Raw genomic sequence first — 19,842 nt, 5'->3', positions numbered from 1 at the left:
GTGTGGGGTCCTGAGGACCGAGTTTGAGAACCTGTGATCTAGGTGATCGACCAGGATCTCCTAGATTTTCGGGTCAAGTCTCATAGTTTTGGTGCTTGTGGCCAGAGAACCTGAGACTGTAGGGAGAGAAGACTCTCTAGTTTTTTTTATCCCATAAAAAGCTAAGCTCTATTTCCAGGAACTGGGGATACCTGCAGTCAAGCAAGCTGCCCTCCCACCAGAAAATGATGAATATTAAGCCCACTCCACTATCTACCCCTCCCCTGCATATTAACCACCCCCTACCACCCTGGAAGTCATGTACTGGGGCCCCGTCATACAGCCCAGTGCCCCCTTCTACAATTTAGTGTTCTCCTTCCCGCTCCATCTTCCACCATCTGTGCAGTAAAGGAGTAATTAGCAGAAATTACTGCTCCAGGTCCTACATGCTGAGCGAAAGATGGAACACCCCATACCACCAACGGGACATCAAAGCTGCCGCTGATAGCACCCCTCACCCCTACTGCTGGAGGATGGGTAGCATTGCTTTGCCCAGAGGCCTACATTGCTATTAAGACAGCCCTGGCACAGGTAGAAATGCACACTATTGCACCATTTCAGCAACAATGCCATGTTTGAATGTCCCAATGCAAATGGTTTATTGCATTGCAAATTTAAAATATGGTTTGGGGGACAGCATTTGTGCTCATCTACCACATCACAACAAGTGGTTGCAGTATGTTCTCCCTTCTATTTTGTGTCCAGAAGGACCAAAACCTTCAGACAGGGGTGAATAAGTCTCCATGGTTTTGTGCATTAATGACAAGAGATGGACATAATAACCGGCTTCTTAAAAGATCCAATTGGCTCTGAGATTTAACCCAGGGTTCCTTTGCAGAAATTTTAAGCGTCCATAACGAATATAGGGGAGGAGTGGCTCTTATATGTGGGATGGCTAAAGTTCTCGCAGGGCAGATCTCTCCATCAGACGGTTAGCAAGCCAATATATAAAGGGCCACACTTTCTCATTTTAACTATAAATTACTCTCTTTAATGCTGGTGTGATTCCATGCAGGTTTCCAATGAAAGATCCTGAACGCTTGTCCAAATGGGTTGTAGCAATTCGTCGCAAAAACTGGAAACCATCTGCCTCCAGTAGAATCTGCAGTGATCATTTTACTGACAACGACTACATGTTACGTCCAGGAGCAATGGTTCCACGCCTTCGTCTAGATGCAGTGCCTTCTATTTTTGATGGATTTCCAAAACATTTGAAAGAGCGGCTGGAAGAGAAGAGAAAAGTGAAAGAGAAGGTAAATGAAAAGATAGTTTTGATTTGTAATCTAGGTAAAACAGTGTAAATAAAAATTGAAAAGCAAATTGCAAGATTGTTTTCATACACAATAATACTATATATTTGAACCTCCAATAAACCTTGTACATGGCTAACACATGCACATCACCAGTGTCATGTATAGAGCCACTGCACATACAGACCACAACAAAGCTGCATATGCCCCTGCCCTAGAGGGTGTTGGTTCTGAGTTGAGAGCAAAGCAAGAGCACATTGCTTCTGGGTAAACAGTGTTGCAATGCAAGGGGTGCAAAAACATATATATTTTGTTTTTTTGCATGAAAAATACTGGGCAGCTTTGTCTCTTCACTGCAATATAGATTTGAGTTTGGACACACCCCTCTCAAAATTAAAGCTAGTTTCACACAGCGCGATATATCAGCAAACATGACGGTGGGTGGGTACAAATGATGTGTCTTTGAACAACGCTGTTCACAGACATATTGTGTCGGCTCTGCAGCACAGCTGATGCCCGATATATATCTAAAGATATATCAGTGCATCTGGCTGTGTGTACAGGTGGTCCGCAGACCGCCTGTACACTTGTGGCAGGGACTGCAGACACAGCTGAGTGGACAAATTCAAATGTCCGTCCAGCTGTGTTGTCAGGACGACACATCGATCGGCTGATTGGCAACTGTGTATACTTACCTAGTTCTCACCTTATTACCAAGGGTCCGGGCTGTCACCTACGAAACTAGGGGCATCTCGGATCACTCTCCATTGGTATTACAAATAGACATGGGGGGACAGAAGGGACAGCGTTTCTGGAAACTTAACCCGTTCTGGCTCTTCTGTACGGGTTTAGGCTCAGAGTTGGAATCCGAATGGCGGGAGTTCTTGGAGATAAATTCTGGGTTGACTACCAACCCAATACTTTGGGATGCCTTTAAAGCCTTTTTGCAGGGCACATTAATACAGAGGATCGCCAGCCTCAAACCTTCCTATAAGAAAAGAGAATTAGAATTGGAGACTTTATGTAGATCTTCTGTAATTCAATACTTAGCAGACGGCCTGGATGCATCCAAAACGACCTGGCTTAGAGGCTAAGAAACTGTGGAGAGAATGTTTAATGGAAAAGGCTGAATATCGCTTGTTATTTACTAAACACTTGCAGTATGGGTACTTCCAATACTGTAGTAGAATTAATAGGGCATCATGATGAAGTGTACACTGAAACCCCTGACATAGCTACAGAATTCCTTTAACTATTATACACATCTATATAGTTCCAAATCGACGCATGACTCCTCCAAGATATGAGAATATTTACTCTATCTATGCCTTCATTAGCATAAGAGGTGGAGGAATTTCTTGACTCCCCACTATCTGCAGATGAGAATCTGCTATTAAATCCTTCCTGGAAGGCAAGGCGCCAGGGTTAGATGGCATACCCCTTGAGATGTATAAGAAACACATTGACTTTTATGTACCCAGGCTCTTGACGCTGTTCAATGATTTGTTTGAACATGGTTCCCTACCACAATCTATGTCGAAAGCACTGATTGTGGTGCTGTTGAAGCCAGATAAGGATCCTAAGCGGGTTGACTCATATCGACCTATCTCCCTTTTACCTGTGGATGTAAAGATATTGGCTAAAGTCCTGGCAATTGGACTCAATTCGGTCATTTCTCGATTCATGAAGATCAAACCGGCTTTATCCATGTAAATCTACAGCAATAATTTTGAGGCACCTGCAGGTCTCCCATAGGGACATCCACACTTCTATTATAGTCTCTTTGGATGCCGAGAAGGCGTTTGACTCGGTGGTATGGATATTCCTGTGGGAGACTATGAAACGTTTTAGGTTTGGTCCAGGATATATACGCTAGGTGAAACAATTGTACTCTGTTAATGTGCTTATAACATCTTCTTTTACACTTACCAGAGACACTGGGCAGGGCTGCCCCCTTTCGCCCACTCTGTTTGCCCTAGCAGTAGAGCCCTTGTCCTACCTTATAAGGGCTAATCCTATGATAGCAGTGTTAACTATAGGCCCCCAAAACTGATAAAATTGCCCTATACGCAGATGATGTCCTGCTGTTTATATCACAGTATAATGTGACTATGCCCTACACCCTGGACATTATTACCAAGTTTGGTGAATATTCTGGCTTATTAATTAACTGGGACAAATCATGCATACTTACCTGTAAAGGTTCATGTCCTGCCAATCCTCTCATATCTCTACCACTGTGTTGAGTGGATTCCTTTAAATATCTAGGCATTTGGGTTACTAATGAACCAGCCAGTTATGTGGATCTTAATGTCTTGACTCAGCTCAACTATTTGTGCTCCCGAATAACAATGTGGGGGAAACTACTTCTCACGATTACTGGTAGGGTCAATCTCATAAAAATGACTGCCAAAATTAAGCTACTATATGCCCTGCAGCATTCCCCGACTTACATCCCGCAAAAGTATTTTAAACGCATTGATAGCTATTTGTTCTCTATCATCAGGGCCGGATTAACAATGGGGAAGATGGAGCTGCAGCTCCAAGCCTCCCATTGAAAATAGGCTCACAGAGTCCTCTGCAGTGCAGCCAGTGTTGACAGGAAAAAATATTTCTGCTGCGGGGTACACTGGGCTCCACAGGGAATGACATTGGGGTGTAGAGTAGGATCTTGATCCAAGGTACCAACAGGCTCAAAGCTTTGACTGTTCCCAGAATGCATAGCGCAGCCTCCTCTATAACCCCGCCTCCGTGCACATGAGCTCAGTTTTGTAGTTGGTGCCATGCAGTAAGCAGGCATACAACAGGGGTGCTGCTCCAGCAGCCCTGAGAAGAGGTTTTAACAGAAAAATGAAGACTTCAAGGGCTGCAGCAGAGACACTGTCTGTGTTAGATGTCAGTCAGACATCTCCTGCTGCAGCTCCATCACCTCCCCCAGCGGCGCTGTTTACTCCCGCGCCCTGTTTGCTGGGTACTTACAGCGGAGGCTCCGGTTTTCTTCCTGTTAGTCACACACACGACTGCTGTTCTCCTGGATCGCGTGGCCGATGGCAAGTGGGTCCCCCCCGGCGCGACCCGCTGTAAATCGCGATCCCGCGCGGCCGGTGGGAGGCGGGCTGCGCGCGCTGGCGTGGACACTGTGGTAGTACAGGGACCCCACTAGACCACCAGGGCAAGGGCACAGGTCAGTTTTCTCTCATAAACCATTTATATAAGCCCACAGCACCCGGTGGTGAAGTCCAGCAGGGGGGTAAGGCTTTGACCTGTAGCCCCTCCCCCAGCCCCAGGGCGCCATTTAGAGTAAATGTTCCCGCCCTGGAGCTGCATCTCTCTCTCTCTCTCTCTCTCTCTCTCTCTCTCTCCCTCCCTCCCTCCCTCACTCACTCACTCACTCCCTGTCAGCGTTTGGGCGCCATTAGGACAAGCTGAGCTGATCCTGGGACTGTTTGGGCAAATCCTCCTCTGTAAAGCCGCCTGCATGTCAGCGCTGTGCATTTTACAGGACACTTAAGTATTCTACATGTCTCCTGACAGTGTTAGTTAAGAAAGAGTGCATTTAGGGTTATATAGTACAAGTACCCTGTGATATACATCCAGTCTTTACTGTGCATTGTTATATCTATTGAGTGTATAGCTATTCATAGTACTACTCTGTATTGCTAGTCCAGTGCAGTTTCATTACATGTCATAATTTCTACGTTGTACAATGTGACTATGTGTATGTGCATATAGCTGCTGTGTTACCTCCATTTCGTGTATCTCACTCAGATTGCTGTCCCTATATTCTATAACCTGAGGGCGCTAAGTGCGTCAGGTTTATCATTTAATATAGGTAGTTCACAGGATATACTCAGTGTGTATTTTTCTCTGTGATTTTTAGTCACAATGTACCTCTTGAATTCCCTGTTTGTGCTGATACACTACACAGGGGTTTCTTGTCAGGTATTGTGCTGCTGATATTGTACTGTGTTGCCTTGCATTGAGCTTTCGGATATGTCAGCTACAAAGGGCAATGGTGCTGGGGTTGATCCCACATTGCGTGATGGTGATGCTGCAGACACATTTGAGGAAAACATAGCAGCTGAGGGTTCAGGTTCTGGGGGATCCTTACCCCCAAGTGGGACTGTAGCAACATGGGTTCAAAATGACCCACCTTGGGCTACCTTCTCCACGCTATTGAATACGCTGGTAACTAGACTAACGGCCCCTATGGGACCACCTGTGCCGGTACAACCGCTTATGGTCCCCGCGGTTAACCCGCGGTGGGCAGATCAACTGTCTGCTCAGTTACAGCAATTGAACCAATCACTGACTACTCAGAAGTCTAACCCTCGCCCGCCTAAGACCAATGGGTCCTCTAAGTGGGCCATTACTTCCTCACAATCCCAGTCCCAGACTCCTTGTCTGATGAGGATGGCGTTTATACTGACCCCACAGATTCTGATCCCGACGCTTCTGATGGGGAATCTGTTTCACAGGTGGATGTTCCTGACTTGTTGGAGGCTATCAGGACCATTCTTTAAATTACTGATGACCGGGAGCCTGATGCTGCCCACAAGAAACCGGACAGGTTTAAACGTCAGAAAGTGGTTACACAAGTTTTACCTCACTCTGACCATTTAGTTGACATACGTCAGGAGTCCCTGGAAAATCCAGGAAAGAAATTCACGCCTCACAAGAAGATGCTGGCTCGCTACCCACTCGCAGCGGAGCTAAGTAAAAATTGGGAAACACCCCCGCCAGTGGATTCACAGGTGGCGCGGCTGGTGGTATCCTCAGCTCTGCCGGTAACTACCGTCACGTCTCTGAAAGAACAGACGGATAAGCGTGTGGAGGGTTGTTTAAAGGCAGTTTACACCCTATCTGGTGCTGCGCATAGGCCCACCATTGCAGCGACATGGGTTGCAGAGGCTGTTGAAGCGTGGGCTCAGGAGCTGGAGGCTTCCAACGCTTCTGATCATGCTAGACAATGTCTATCTTATATTGTCACAGCTTCTCATTACATTAAGGAGGCGGCTTCTGATGCCGGTATTCTGGAGGCCAAGACTTCTACAACGTCCATTTTGGATAGCCGGTTTCTCTGGATACGGTCCTGGTCTGTGGATCTGGACTCTAAGAAAACCATGGAGGTACTCCCTTTTAAGGGAGACATTCTTTTCGGAGAAGACCTCAACAAAATAGTGGCTGACTTAGCTTCTGCTAAAACAGCATGTCTACCTAGTATTGCTCCTTTGGTGCTGAAGGCTAAGAGTACTTCCTTTTGGGGGAGCGTGGCCTGGTTGGCAATCGGGGAAGCTGCTTTTCTCATGCGCTCCAGCCTATACCTGCACAAAATCACTCCATAATACCCCTTTTTTGCTTATCTCCCCCTGGCTATTATTCCCCACCGTCTAACCTTGTGCCCGTGCTTCCGAGGGACTGGGTCGTGGAGTCGGGAGACAGCCCTCGTTGTCTCTGCGGACTGTGGCCTTCCTTCTTGCCTGCAGCCGGGGCCTGGAGTTTGAGGAGGCTCCGAAGCGGCGGACGCAGCCGTGTGCGGGAGGTCGAGTCCTCTCCCCCCGCTGGGTCGCTGGCCGGACCTCGTAAGATCATCCCTCTGTGCGGACTGTGGCGGCTGGGCTTAGCGGCGGGTCGCGTCTTCCGGCTCACTGGAGGAGTACGGCCCGCGGCAGCGGATATCTTCTCCACGCACACCTCGGCACAGACGGGCTGTCTGGCGCGTGGAGTCCAGGCGGCACTTCCAGGAATCCATACCTGTGCCCTCCTCTCTCTCTCCCCCCTGGCCTCCCTGTGAATAAGGATTTTAATGATGAGCTCTCTCCCTGCACTATAAGTTTGTACAATAATAGCATCTTTGCTTAATACTGGCTATAATGCACAACTTACCTCACACCCCCCTTGCCTCTATACTCCCCCTGGTCTCAATAAGTGACTCCAACCATTGCCGGCCATTCACTGTGTTGTTTACCATCTCAACACCCCCCACCTCACCCTGCCTGTACTACATTGTTCTCCGCTGGGAAGTAGTTTATAAATTCTCACTCCTGGGAGGGCGCTGCTGGTCAGGTCCCCCAGTTGTATGGGAATTCCTTATTTCTCTGTATTCCACCATCTATTTCTGCGGAAGTAAGCACTTCATCAAGCAATACAGTACACAGCGGTGCTTTCATTATGTATCTATACCCTCCCCTCCATGTAGCATATATGGCGTAACGCCCTACACTCAGCGGCAGCCGTGAATATCTCTCAAAGCAATTATATTCTTGGAAATGTTTGGACCTGCTTAACTTATACTTATGGAGCTCCTTGAACGTGTTATGGACAAATTCATCACTGTGTCGATTCCTAAACCTCAACGTCTTCGAGCAGGTGGTAAAAGGTCGGCACCTTCTCCTGACTCAACGCACCCTCTGGAGCTTGGTACAAACCCTGATTTCTTGCCTGACGACCCTGACATCATGCCGCCTAAGACGCCTCCTACGCCTCCCTCCTACGCTGAAATTGTGAAAGCTATAAAGGAAACTGTGGAACCTCTACTCCAAATGCAAACCGACAAGCTTATGTCGGCGGTCTCCGACATTAAATCGGAGTTAAATTCTGTGTCTCGCAGAATCTCCATTAATGAGAACCGCATAGATGCCAATTTCCAGGAGATTGATGATTTGAAACAACAGGTGTCACAACTGTCTTCCTCACATCAACATATACTGTCTAAGCTAGACGACCTGGAAAACCGTTCGAGACGGAATAATCTGAGGATAGTTGGCCTTAAAGAATCCATTAAGGGCCCTGACTTACTCAGATTTCTGCTTTCTGATCTCCCTGACCTGCTTGGAATTCCTGAAGGATTATCATCCCTTGAGATTGAACGGGCCCACCGCCTGGGCCCACCGAGGGACTCTAATCAAGCCCGTCCTCGCCCTGTAATATTTTGCTGTTTAAATTTCAGACATAAGGAACTGATTTGGTCCGCAGCTAGATCCAAAGGCGCACTGACATGGGATGATCAGAGAATATTTATTTTTCAGGACTATTCGGCGGTGGTGTCCAGGTCTCGTAGAGAAATGTCGGTTATATGTTCTCAGTTGGTGCAGTCGGGTACCAAATTTGCATTGCTCTACCCTGCCCGGCTGCGCATTTTCCTGCCTCAAGGTCCCAAGGACTTTACGAATGTGGAAGATGCCAAAGCGTTTCTACTACGTGAGACGGAACCTCCAGAGTCTTCCACAATGGATCACAATGAGTGAGGCTGCTGATGCCTTGCTTGTTTCATTCTCCCATTTTGGCATTCCAGTTTATGATACTTTGTGATACAGGCTGTTTTACCGTTACTAGGTTCCATATACTAATGTTTCACGTTTATTTGATATCTGATAAGTTTAAGATAGAGCCTCTGTGCTCTGTTCTCATGCATGCTATTGGTCACTCCTTTATAGGTTTATACCTCCTCTTGATAATATTTCTGTTTGCTTAGGTCTTCATTATGTTTAGAGGAGGGAAACGTTCTAATGTTTATTTCCACATCTCATGTTCATGTTGCAGAAGAGTGTTCGCGGTTGCTGCGGTTCTATGTAATATGGTTGTGATCCCACTGTCTCACAACCGTTTTGTTTAGTTCATATTTTTCTATGTTCTTTGCTTTGTCTATCGCTCCTTTCTTTCTTCCCCTACTCTCTCTACCCCTTTCCTTTTAGGGAGCTGGGGACATGTCCCCATTGATATTCCACTGTCGGTATTTGTGAGTATAACTATGCAAATGTTCTATTTTGATGCCTCCTACTGTAAATGTAGATTTTCATTTTGTGTGACACTGCTACCACCCCTCTTTCTTGATTATGGCTGCTTATCTTAAAATTTACTCATGGAACATGCGGGGCATACATTCCCCTGTCAAACGTAGGCGGATACTTACTTACATGAACAAAATGAAGGCTGACATTATCTTGTTACTGGAGACACATTTGACTCCCGATGAACACTTAAAGCTTTCCATGCTTCGCCAGAAGCTGGTTGCTTCGTCCTCTTACACGTCGAAAGCAAGAGGGGTAGCTATACTCATCCGTAAAGGGATCTCCTTTGAGATACATAGCCAAAATATTGACACGCAAGCTAGATTTATCATATTAGACATTACTTTGGAAGGCTCTAGATACATTCTATGTAATGTTTATGCCCCTACTATATATGACAAATCGTTCTATATAAAACTCACCAACCTGCTTCGACCCTATACCGATACTCCTATTATTCTAGGTGGTGACCTGAATCTAGTCTCGTCTGTGGTGTTAGATAGGAAGGCAACTTCTTCTCGCAAATATAGCCTTCCAAAGACCAACCTGACATACCTGTCCACCCAGCTTGGTCTTGTTGACATTTGGAGACTCCACAATCCTATAGAACACATACTACTCTGCCACTTTCAACTCCTTTTCTCGCTTAGATTATTTTTTTGTCTCTGATGTTTTGTCAGATAAAATCACGGATACTAGTATAGAACCAATAATAATCTCAGATCATGCTCCTATCTCCATCACGCTTCAAACTATCACGCTTCAAACTAAATATATATTGGGCTCTTCCTCTCAGTGGAGGTTTCCTGCCCGCCTGGAAGGGTCCCAACACTTCCAAGACATGTTGCTTGCCGCTTGGGATTCTTACTGCCTCAATAACTCCGCACATGAATCGAACCCGGCTCTGTTTTGGCAGACTGCCAAGGCGGTGCTGAGGGGAGATATTATTGCCTTTGTCGCTAAATTTAAAAAAGAAATGAATACCACCTATCGTGCTGCCCAATCTAATTTCACTTCCTCCTTTCGTGATTTTAAAGCATCCCCCACGCTGGATAGGAAAATTATATACACCAAGGCTAAACAACATTTTGATCAAGTCCTTACGCAAATATCTAATAAATTTTTGGGCGCTGGTAAACATAATATATTCCGCTTTGGCAATAAATCCGGGAAACTATTGTTTGGACTTCTTAAGGCGGACTCTGGTCCTCATTACATAGCAGCCTTGAGGGATGGAGAGGGGAAATGTAATTTCCAGGGGAACAAGATCTCTGATATTTTTCATAACTTTTATAAAAATCTGTACTCCCAAGACCAGATTGACACTGCGGCTAAACATGACTTTTGGAAAGAGATAGAATTACCCCAACTTAGTCACACACATTCGGTATTGCTCGCAGCCCCCATTACCGCACAGGAGCTCCTTGTTACGCACACCAGTGCTAACAGGAGTATACCGGTGTATGAACAGAGAGGGAAGCGAAGCAAACGAACTCACAGACAGTATAACATAACATACACAGGAGGTGATGGAATAACTAATAAACACAAAGTGAACGGAGAAGCCCAAAGGCTCAGGAATTGGGTGTCTCCCTAGTGTCAGGAATGCTCAGATGGAATAGAGCGGACACTGAAACGATGTGTAGTGATTTAACATGTGGAGCACCTGAAATGATGTTGCTAAGAGCAACAGAAAAAACCCCAAAGGGTTACCAACGGGTGTGTGAATAAACTCCTTGGTCAGAGATAGAAATATAGACACAAGGAGAGTATCCACAATCCTAACCCCCACTTGCAGGGCACAGGTTCAGCTTACTGCCACTAAACTGACACCTGGACGCCCTGCACAGTGAGGGAGGATTAAGCAAGCAGGTCTGAGAGTACAGCCACAAACCTGCTGGGTTCACAGAATAGCAAAAGAACCCCAGCAGGTCAAACAACTGACTCCAGTCTTACTGCTAGGTCCGGATTGGCAGAATGAACTACCGAATCCCAAGGCCTATTCGCAGTAAGCAACAAGTAAATACAAAGTCACACAGTACTAGCTAACTCTCTGGAACTGACTAACAAACAAAGATTCAGCAGCATTTGCCTAGCCTGAGAGGATGGTTTATATAGCAGGTGCTGTCCACGCCCCACTCAGACCTCACAGACTGTGAGCACAAAACCAGCGCCGGATTCCCTGCCGTGCACAGAGCCTGTAACCACTACACAGTAAAAACCCGGACCGGAGTATCAGCTGCGCTCAGGTTACTTCGCTAACACTTGCCTCCCGGTTGCCATGGCGACGTGGCAGCACAGAGCAGGAGATCCTAACAGTACCCCCCCTCTGACGAGGGGTCAAAGAACCCCTACCACCGGGTTTATCGGGGAACTGCGAGAAGAAAGAGCGTATCAGTCTGGGGGCATGAAGATCACAACTGCGCACCCACGACCGCTCCTCCGGGCCATACCCCTTCCAGTGCACCAAAAATGACAGCCGACCCCGAACCATCTTGGAGTCAAGAACCCTTTCAACCACAAACTCCCTCTGACCCCGTATCAGAAGAGGAGAAGGTCTTCCACTGGAAGAAGGATTACTAACCGCCAGTTTTAAAAGGGAACAATTAAATGTTTTATTGATACCCAATGAACGGAGCAGATCTAACTGAAATGCCACCGGATTGATAACCCTGGTGATCTTATAAGGGCCGATGAACCAGGGGCCTAACTTATGAGATGGCTGTCTCAACTTCAAATTCTTGGTGGACAACCAGACGAAGTCTCCTAATTTGAAGCTGCAGGGTCTTCTCCGCTTATCAAAAACCCTTTTGGTCACTAATGACACAGACACAAGGGCTTTCTTCACTTTCCTCCAAATACCCCTAAGGACCGAAACAACAGAGGAACCACCAGGCGTGGAATCCAGGGGGTCAAAAGAATTGGCCTTAGGATGATGCCCATACACACAAAGGAAGGGAGAGATCCCTGTAGCAGAGTGAGCCGCGTTGTTATAGGCAAACTCCGCCATGGACAGATGAGCAACCCAGTCAGTATGACACTTGGAGTCATAACACCTGAGGAACTGCTCCAAGGACTGGTTCACCCTCTCAGTCTGCCCATTAGACTGTGGATGGTAGCCTGACGACAAGCTCACAGAAATCTGGAGATCAGAACAAAATGCCCTCCAGAATTTGGCCACAAACTGGGATCCACGGTCAGAGACCACATCAAGTGGCAACCCGTGGAGGCGCACAACATGCTGCATAAATAACTCAGACAGGCGTCTGGCCGATGGCAACCCAACCAGTGGAACGAAATGCGCCATCTTCGAAAACCTGTCAACGACAACCCAAATGGCTGTCATCCCCGAGGATTTGGGCAAGTCCACCACAAAATCCATGGAAATGTGGGTCCATGGCTTAGACGGAATAGAGAGTGGATGTAATGGGCCGACAGGAACCCCTCTAGGAGTTTTATTTCGGGCACAAACGTCACATGCCCGAACCCACTGATCCACATCCCTAGCCACCGAGGGCCACCACACCGCCCTAGACAGCAACTCCCGAGTTCTGGCAATACCCGGATGCCCTGCCGACCTCTTGGCATGGAATTCCAGGAACACTCGCTGTCTTAACCTAGGAGGCACAAACAAGAGACCTACCGGAAGGTCTGGAGGAGCCTGCTCCTGTGCTCTAAGGACTAATGACAAGAGGTCCTGGGTAATGCCCACTTTAATACATGATGGGGACACAATGGGCAATGGCTCCTCGGTGGTCTCTTGAACTGGAGCAAAACTCCGCGAGAGCGCATCAGCCTTGATGTTTTTTGACCCAGGGCGATATGTTATCAAAAAATTAAAGCGAGCAAAAAAATAAGAATTTACTCACCGGTAATTCTATTTCTCGTAGTCCGTAGTGGATGCTGGGAACTCCGTAAGGACCATGGGGAATAGACGGCTCCGCAGGAGACTGGGCACATCTAAAGAAAGAATTAGGACTATCTGGTGTGCACTGGCTCCTCCCCCTATGACCCTCCTCCAAGCCTCAGTTAGGACACTGTGCCGGGAAGAGCTGACACAATAAGGAAGGATTTTGAATCCCGGGTAAGACTTATACCAGCCACACCAATCACACCGTATAACTCGTGATAGGAACCCCGGTTAACAGTATGATAACAAAAGGAGCCTCTGAACAGATGGCTCGCAATAACAACCCGATTTGTGTAACAATAACTATTTACAAGTATTGCAGACAATCCGCACTTGGGATGGTCGCCCAGCATCCACTACGGACTACGAGAAATAGAATTACCGGTGAGTAAATTCTTATTTTCTCTGACGTCCTAGTGGATGCTGAGAACTCCGTAAGGACCATGGGGATTATACCAAAGCTCCCAAACGGGCGGGAGAGTGCGGATGACTCTGCAGCACCGAATGAGAGAACTCCAGGTCCTCCTCAGCCAGGGTATCAAATTTATAGAATTTTGCAAACGTGTTTGCCCCTGACCAAGTAGCAGCTCGGCAAAGTTGTAAAGCCGAGACCCCTCGGGCAGCCGCCCAAGATGAGCCCACCTTCCTTGTGGAATGGGCTTTTACAGATTTAGGCTGCGGTAGTCCCACCGCAGAATGCGCCAGCTGAATAGTGCTACAAATCCAGCGCGCGATAGTCTGCTTAGAAGCAGGAGCACCCAGTTTGTTGGGTGCATACAGGATAAACAGCGAGTCAGTTTTCCTGACTCCAGCCGTCCTGGAAACATAAATTTTCAGGGCCCTGACTACGTCCAGTAACTTGGAATCCTCCAAGTCCCTAGTAGCCGCAGGCACCACAATAGGCTGGTTCAAGTGAAACGCTGATACCACCTTCGGGAGAAACTGAGGACGAGTCCTCAACTCTGCCCTATCCATATGGAAAATCAGATAAGGGCTTTTATAGGACAAAGCCGCCAATTCTGACACACGCCTGGCCGAAGCCAGGGCCAACAGCATGACCACTTTCCACGTGAGATATTTAAAATCCACAGTCTTAAGTGGTTCAAACCAATGTGATTTCAGGAACTCCAAAACCACATTGAGATCCCAAGGTGCCACTGGGGGCACAAAAGGAGGCTGAATATGCAGAACTCCTTTGACAAAAGTCTGAACTTCAGGCAGTGAAGCCAGTTCTTTCTGGAAGAAAATCGACAGGGCCGAAATCTGGACCTTAATGGACCCCAATTTGAGGCCCAACGTCACCCCTGCTTGCAGGAAATGCAGGAATCGACCCAGTTGAAATTCCTCCGTTGGGGCCTTCCGGCCTCACACCAAGCAACATATTTCCGCCAAATGCGGTGATAATGTTTTGCGGTGACATCCTTCCTGGCTTTGATCAGGGTAGGGATGACTTCCTCCGGAATGTCCTTTTACTTCAGGATCCGGTGTTCTACCGCCATGCCGTCAAACGTAGCCGCGGTAAGTCTTGGAACAGACAGGGCCCCTGCTGCAGCAGGTCCTGTCTGAGCGGCAGAGGCCAAGGGTCCTCTGAAAGCATCTCTTGAAGTTCCGGGTACCAAGCTCTTCTTGGCCAATCCGGAACCACGAGTATAGTTTTCACTCCTCGCCTTCGTATTATTCTCAGTACCTTGGGAATGAGAGGCAGAGGAGGAAACGCATAAACCGACTGGTACACCCACGGTGTTACTAGAGCGTCCACAGCGATCGCCTGAGGGTCCCTTGACCTGGCGCAATATCTTTTTAGCTTTTTGTTGAGGCGGGACGCCATCATGTCCACCTGTGGTCTTTCCCAACGGTTTACCAGCATTTGGAAGACTTCTGGATGAAGTCCCCATTCTCCCGGGTGGAGGTCGTGCCTGCTGAGGAAGTCTGCTTCCCAGTTGTCCACTCCCGGAATGAACACTGCTGTCAGTGCTAACACATGATTTTCCGCCCATCGGAGAATCCTTGTGGCTTCTGCCATTGCCCTCCTGCTTCTTGTGCCGCCCTGTCTGTTTACATGGGCGACCGCCGTGATGTTGTCTGATTGGATAAGTACCGGCTGGTTCTGAAGCAGGGGCCTTGCTTGGCTTAGGGCATTGTAAATGGCCCTTAGCTCCAGAATATTTATGTGAAGCAAAATCTCCTGATTTGACCACAGTCCTTGGAAATTTCTTCCCTGTGTGATTGCACCCCAGCCCCGAAGGCTGGCATCCGTGGTCACCAGGACCCAGTCCTGTATTCCGAATCTGCGGCCCTCTAGTAGATGAGCCCTCTGCAGCCACCACAGCAGCGACACCCTGGTCCTTGCCGACAGGGTTATCCGCTGTTGCATCTGGAGATGGGACCCGGACCATTTGTCCAACAGGTCCCACTGGAAAGTCCTTGCGTGAAACCTTTCCGAATGGAATTGCTTCGTACGAAGCTACCATTTTTCCCAGGACTCGTGTGCATTGATGTACCGACACCTGTCCCGGTTTTAGGAGGTCTCTGACCAGAGATGACAACTCCTCGGCTTTTTCCACTGGAAGAAACACTTTTTTCTGGTCCGTATCCAGAATCATTCCCAGGAACAGAAGACGTGTCGTCGGGACCAGCTGTGACTTTGGAATATTGAAAGTGCTACCCCCACTACCAACTGTTCCTTGGACCTCACCTTTATCAGGAGATCGTCCAAGTACGGGATAATTAAAACTCCCTTCTTGCGAAGGAGTATCATCATTTCGGCCATTACCATGGTAAAGACCCTCGGTGCCGTGGATAACCCAAACGGCAGCGTCTGGAACTGATAGTGACAGTCCTGTACCACAAATCTGAGGTACTCCTAGTGAGGAGGGTAAATGGGGACATGCAGGTACGCATCCTTGATGTCCAGGGAGACCATGTAATCCCCCTCGTCCAGGTTCGCAATAACCGCCCTGAGCGATTCCATCTTGAACTTGAACCTTTTGATATAAGTGTTCAAGGATTTTAAATTTAAGATGGGTCTTACCGAACCGTCCGGTTTCGGTACCACAAACATTGTGGAATAGTACCCCTTTCCTTGCTGAAGGAGGGGTACCTTGACAATCACTTGCTGTGAATACAGTTTTTGAATAGCCACCAACATGGCATAGGGAGTTGCCGGTAAGGCAGATTTTAGGAAACGGCGGGGGGGAGACATCTCGAATTCCAGCCTGTACCCCTGAGATACTACTTGAAGGACCCAGGGATCCACCTGTGAGAGAGCCCACTGTGCGCTGAAATTTCTGAGACGGGCCCCCACCGTACCCGGGTCCGCCTGAGCAGCCCCAGCATCATGCTGTGGACTTACCCGACGCAGGGGAGGACTTCTGCTCTTGGGAACTAGCTGTGTGCTGCAGCTTTTTTCCTCTACCTTTGCCTCTCGGCAGAAAGGATGAGCCTCTAGCCCTCTTGCTTTTCTGGGGCCGAAAGGACTGTACCTGATAATACGGTGCTTTCTTTTGCTGTGGGGTAGCCTGTGGCAAAAAGGTCGATTTCCCAGCAGTAGCTGTGGAAACGAGGTCCGAAAGACCCTCCCCAAACAGTTCCACCCCCTTATAGGGCAAAACTTCCATGTGCCGTTTCGAGTCGGCATCGCCTGACCATTGCCGAGTCCATAACCCCCTTCTGGCGGCAATGGACACAGCGCTTATTTTTGATGCCAGCCGGCAAATATCCCTCTGTGCATCACGCATGTATAAGACGGCGTCTTTTATATGCTCTATCGTCAGCAAAATATTGTCCCTATCCATAGTATCAATATTATCCGACAGGGAATCTGACCACGCAGCTGCAGCACTGCACATCCATGCTGATGCAATAGCTGGTCTCAATATAATGCCCGTGTTTGTGTATATAGCTTTAAGGGTAGTTTCCTGCTTTCTATCAGCAGGTTCCTTTAAGGCGGCCGTATCTGGAGACGGTAGTGCCACCTTTTTTGATAAGCGTGTCAGCGCCTTATCTACCCTAGGGGGTGTTTCCCAACGTGACCTATCCTCTGGCGGGAAAGGGTACGCTGCCAATAACCGTTTAGAAATTATCAATTTCTTATCGGGGGAAGTCCACGCTTCCTCACACACCTCATTTAATTCCTCAGATGCAGGAAAAATTACAGGTAGTTTTTTCTCACCAAACATAATACCCTTTTTTGTGGTACCTGGGGTATTATCAGAAATGTGTAATACATTTTTCATTGCCTCAATCATGTAACGGGTGGACCTATTGGAGGGTACACTAGTCTCATCGTCGTCGACACTGGAGTCGGTATCCGTGTCGACATCTGTGTCTGTCACCTGAGGTAGCGGGCGTTTTAAAGCCCCTGATGACATTTGAGACGCTGGAACAGGCACAAGCTGAGTAGCCGGCTGTCCTATGTCGTCAAACCTTTTGTGTAAGGAGTCGACACTGTCACGTAATTCCTTCCATAAGTCCATCAACCCAGGTGTCGACCCCGCAGTGGGTGACATCACATTCACAGGCATTGGCTCCGCCTCCACATCATTTTCCTCATCATACATGTCGACACAGCAGTACCGACACACAGCACACACACAGGGAATGCTCTGACAGAGGACAGGACCCCACAAAGCCCTTTGGGGAGACAGAGGGAGAGTATGCCAGCACACACCAGAGCGCTATATACCACAGGGATATCACCTATAAAGAGTGTTTTCCCTTATAGCTGCATATATATATTATACTGCGCCTAAATTTGTGCCCCCCCTCTCTTTTTTACCCTTTCTGTAGTGCAGGACTGCAGGGGAGAGCCAGGGAGCGATCCTTCCAGCGGAGCTGTGAGGGAAAATGGCGCCAGTGTGCTGAGGGAGATGGCTCCGCCCCTTTTTCGGTGGGCTTTCTCCCGCTATTTTAATAATTCTGGCAGGGGTTAATATACACCTATATAGCCCCTGGGGCTATATATGGTGTCAGTTTGCCAGCCAAGGTGCTTTTTTATTGCTGCTCAGGGCGCCCCCCCCCCCAGCGCCCTGCACCCATCTGTGACCGCAGTGTGTGGTGTGCATGAGGAGCAATGGCGCACAGCTGCAGTGCTGTGCGCTACCTTGGAGAAGACAGAAGTCTTCAGCCGCCGATTTTCCGGACCTTCTTGCTTCTGGCTCTGTAAGGCGGCGCGGCTCCGGGAACGGACGACGAGGTCGGGTCCTGTGTGCGATCCCTCTGGAGCTAATGGTGTCCAGTAGCCTAAGAAGCCCAAGCTACCACCACTTAGGTAGGTTCGCTTCTTCTCCCCTTAGTCCCTCGGTGCAGTGAGCCTGTTGCCAGCAGGTCTCACTGTAAAATAAAAAACCTAAACTATACTTTCTTTCCAGGAGCTCAGGAGAGCCCCTAGTGTGCATCCAGCTCTGCCGGGCACAGAGATCTAACTGAGGCTTGGAGGAGGGTCATAGGGGGAGGAGCCAGTGCACACCAGATAGTCCTAATTCTTTCTTTAGATGTGCCCAGTCTCCTGCGGAGCCGTCTTTTCCCCATGGTCCTTACGGAGTTCCCAGCATTCACTAGGACGTCAGAGAAACAAAGCCCATCGTGCCTGCCTGGCATTGAGCCGCTTCGCTGACTCTAAATATGCCAGATTCTTATGGTCGGTGAGAATTGAGACCACAAACTTAGCCCCCTCAAGCCAGTGTCTCCACTCCCCGAGTGCATCCTTTATAGCCAACAATTCCCGGTTACCCACATCATAGTTCATCTCGGCAGACGAAATTTTATGGGAAAAGTAAGCACAGGGATGAAGGCGATTATCAGACACCCCCATCTGAGAGAGCACTGCCCCAATACCTATCTCAGAGGCATCCACTTCTACCACAAAAGGACACTCTGGATCTGGGTGTCGCAGCACCTTGGCCGAGACAAATGCCCTTTTGAGACGGGCAAAGGCCGCTTTGGCCTCACAAGACCAGTGAGCAACATCCGCCCCTTTCTTAGTGAGTGCCACCAAGAGGGCCACTATAGACGAAAATCCAGCGATAAACCATCTATAAAAATTCGCAAAGCCCAGAAAATGCTGAAGCGCCTTCAAACTAGTGGGCTGCACCCAATCCAGGACTGCCTGTACCTTAGAACCCTCCATTTGGAAACCTTCTGAGGAGTTAATATACCCTAGAAATGCGATTTGCTGGACTTCAAACTCGCACTTCTCCAGCTTCGCCCCAAGCTGGTGGTCTCTGAGTTTCTGGAGGACTAAGCGTACATGCTTCCGATGTTCCTCCAGGGAATGAGAGAAGATTAGGATGTCATCTAGATAAACAACTAAGAATCTATCCAAATATTCCCTGAGCACATCGTTCATAAATTCCTGGAAGACTGCTGGGGCATTAGAGAGCCCAAAAGGCATCACCAAATATTCATAATGCCCTGAGTGGGTATTAAAGGCAGTCTTCCATTCATCCCCCTCTCTTATTCGGATTAGATTGTAAGCACCGCGTAGGTCAATCTTAGAAAAAATGGTGGCAGTACGAAGCTGGTCAAACAAAACCGAAATGAGAGGCAGTGGTTACGAGTTTTTAATCGTGATACGGTTCAATTCCCTGAAGTCGATGCAGGGTCGCAACGAACCGTCCTTTTTACCCACGAAAAAGAACCCCGACCCAACTGGGGACTGTGAGGGTCTGATAAATCCCTTAGCCAGGTTCTCCTGAATGTACTCTGCCATAGCCTGAGTCTCAGGACGTGACAGGGAGTACAACCTGCTCTTGGGAAGCTTAGCATCCGGCAACAAATCAATGGCACAGTCATAGCGGCGATGGGGAGGTAGTACCTCCGCAACTTTTTTGGAGAACACATCCGCAAAATCTGC

General features: G+C 48.2%; 1 protein-coding gene across 1 annotated transcript in view; it reads left to right on the top strand.

Annotated features, from left to right (window-relative positions):
• LOC134902057 (THAP domain-containing protein 5-like) overlaps nucleotides 1–19,842 on the top strand; it is a 131,002-nt gene that overhangs the window by 44,715 nt on the left and 66,445 nt on the right. Inside the window, exon 3 of the mRNA XM_063914360.1 lies at nucleotides 1,055–1,292. Coding sequence (XP_063770430.1) covers nucleotides 1,055–1,292 — 238 coding nt within the window. The remainder of the gene's footprint in view (nucleotides 1–1,054; nucleotides 1,293–19,842) is intronic.

This window comes from Pseudophryne corroboree, chromosome 1 (assembly GCF_028390025.1).
Source record: "Pseudophryne corroboree isolate aPseCor3 chromosome 1, aPseCor3.hap2, whole genome shotgun sequence".
NCBI lineage: Eukaryota > Metazoa > Chordata > Amphibia > Anura > Myobatrachidae > Pseudophryne > Pseudophryne corroboree.
Note: the sequence above shows the minus strand (reverse complement) of the source record. Positions and strands in the feature narration are given on the sequence as shown.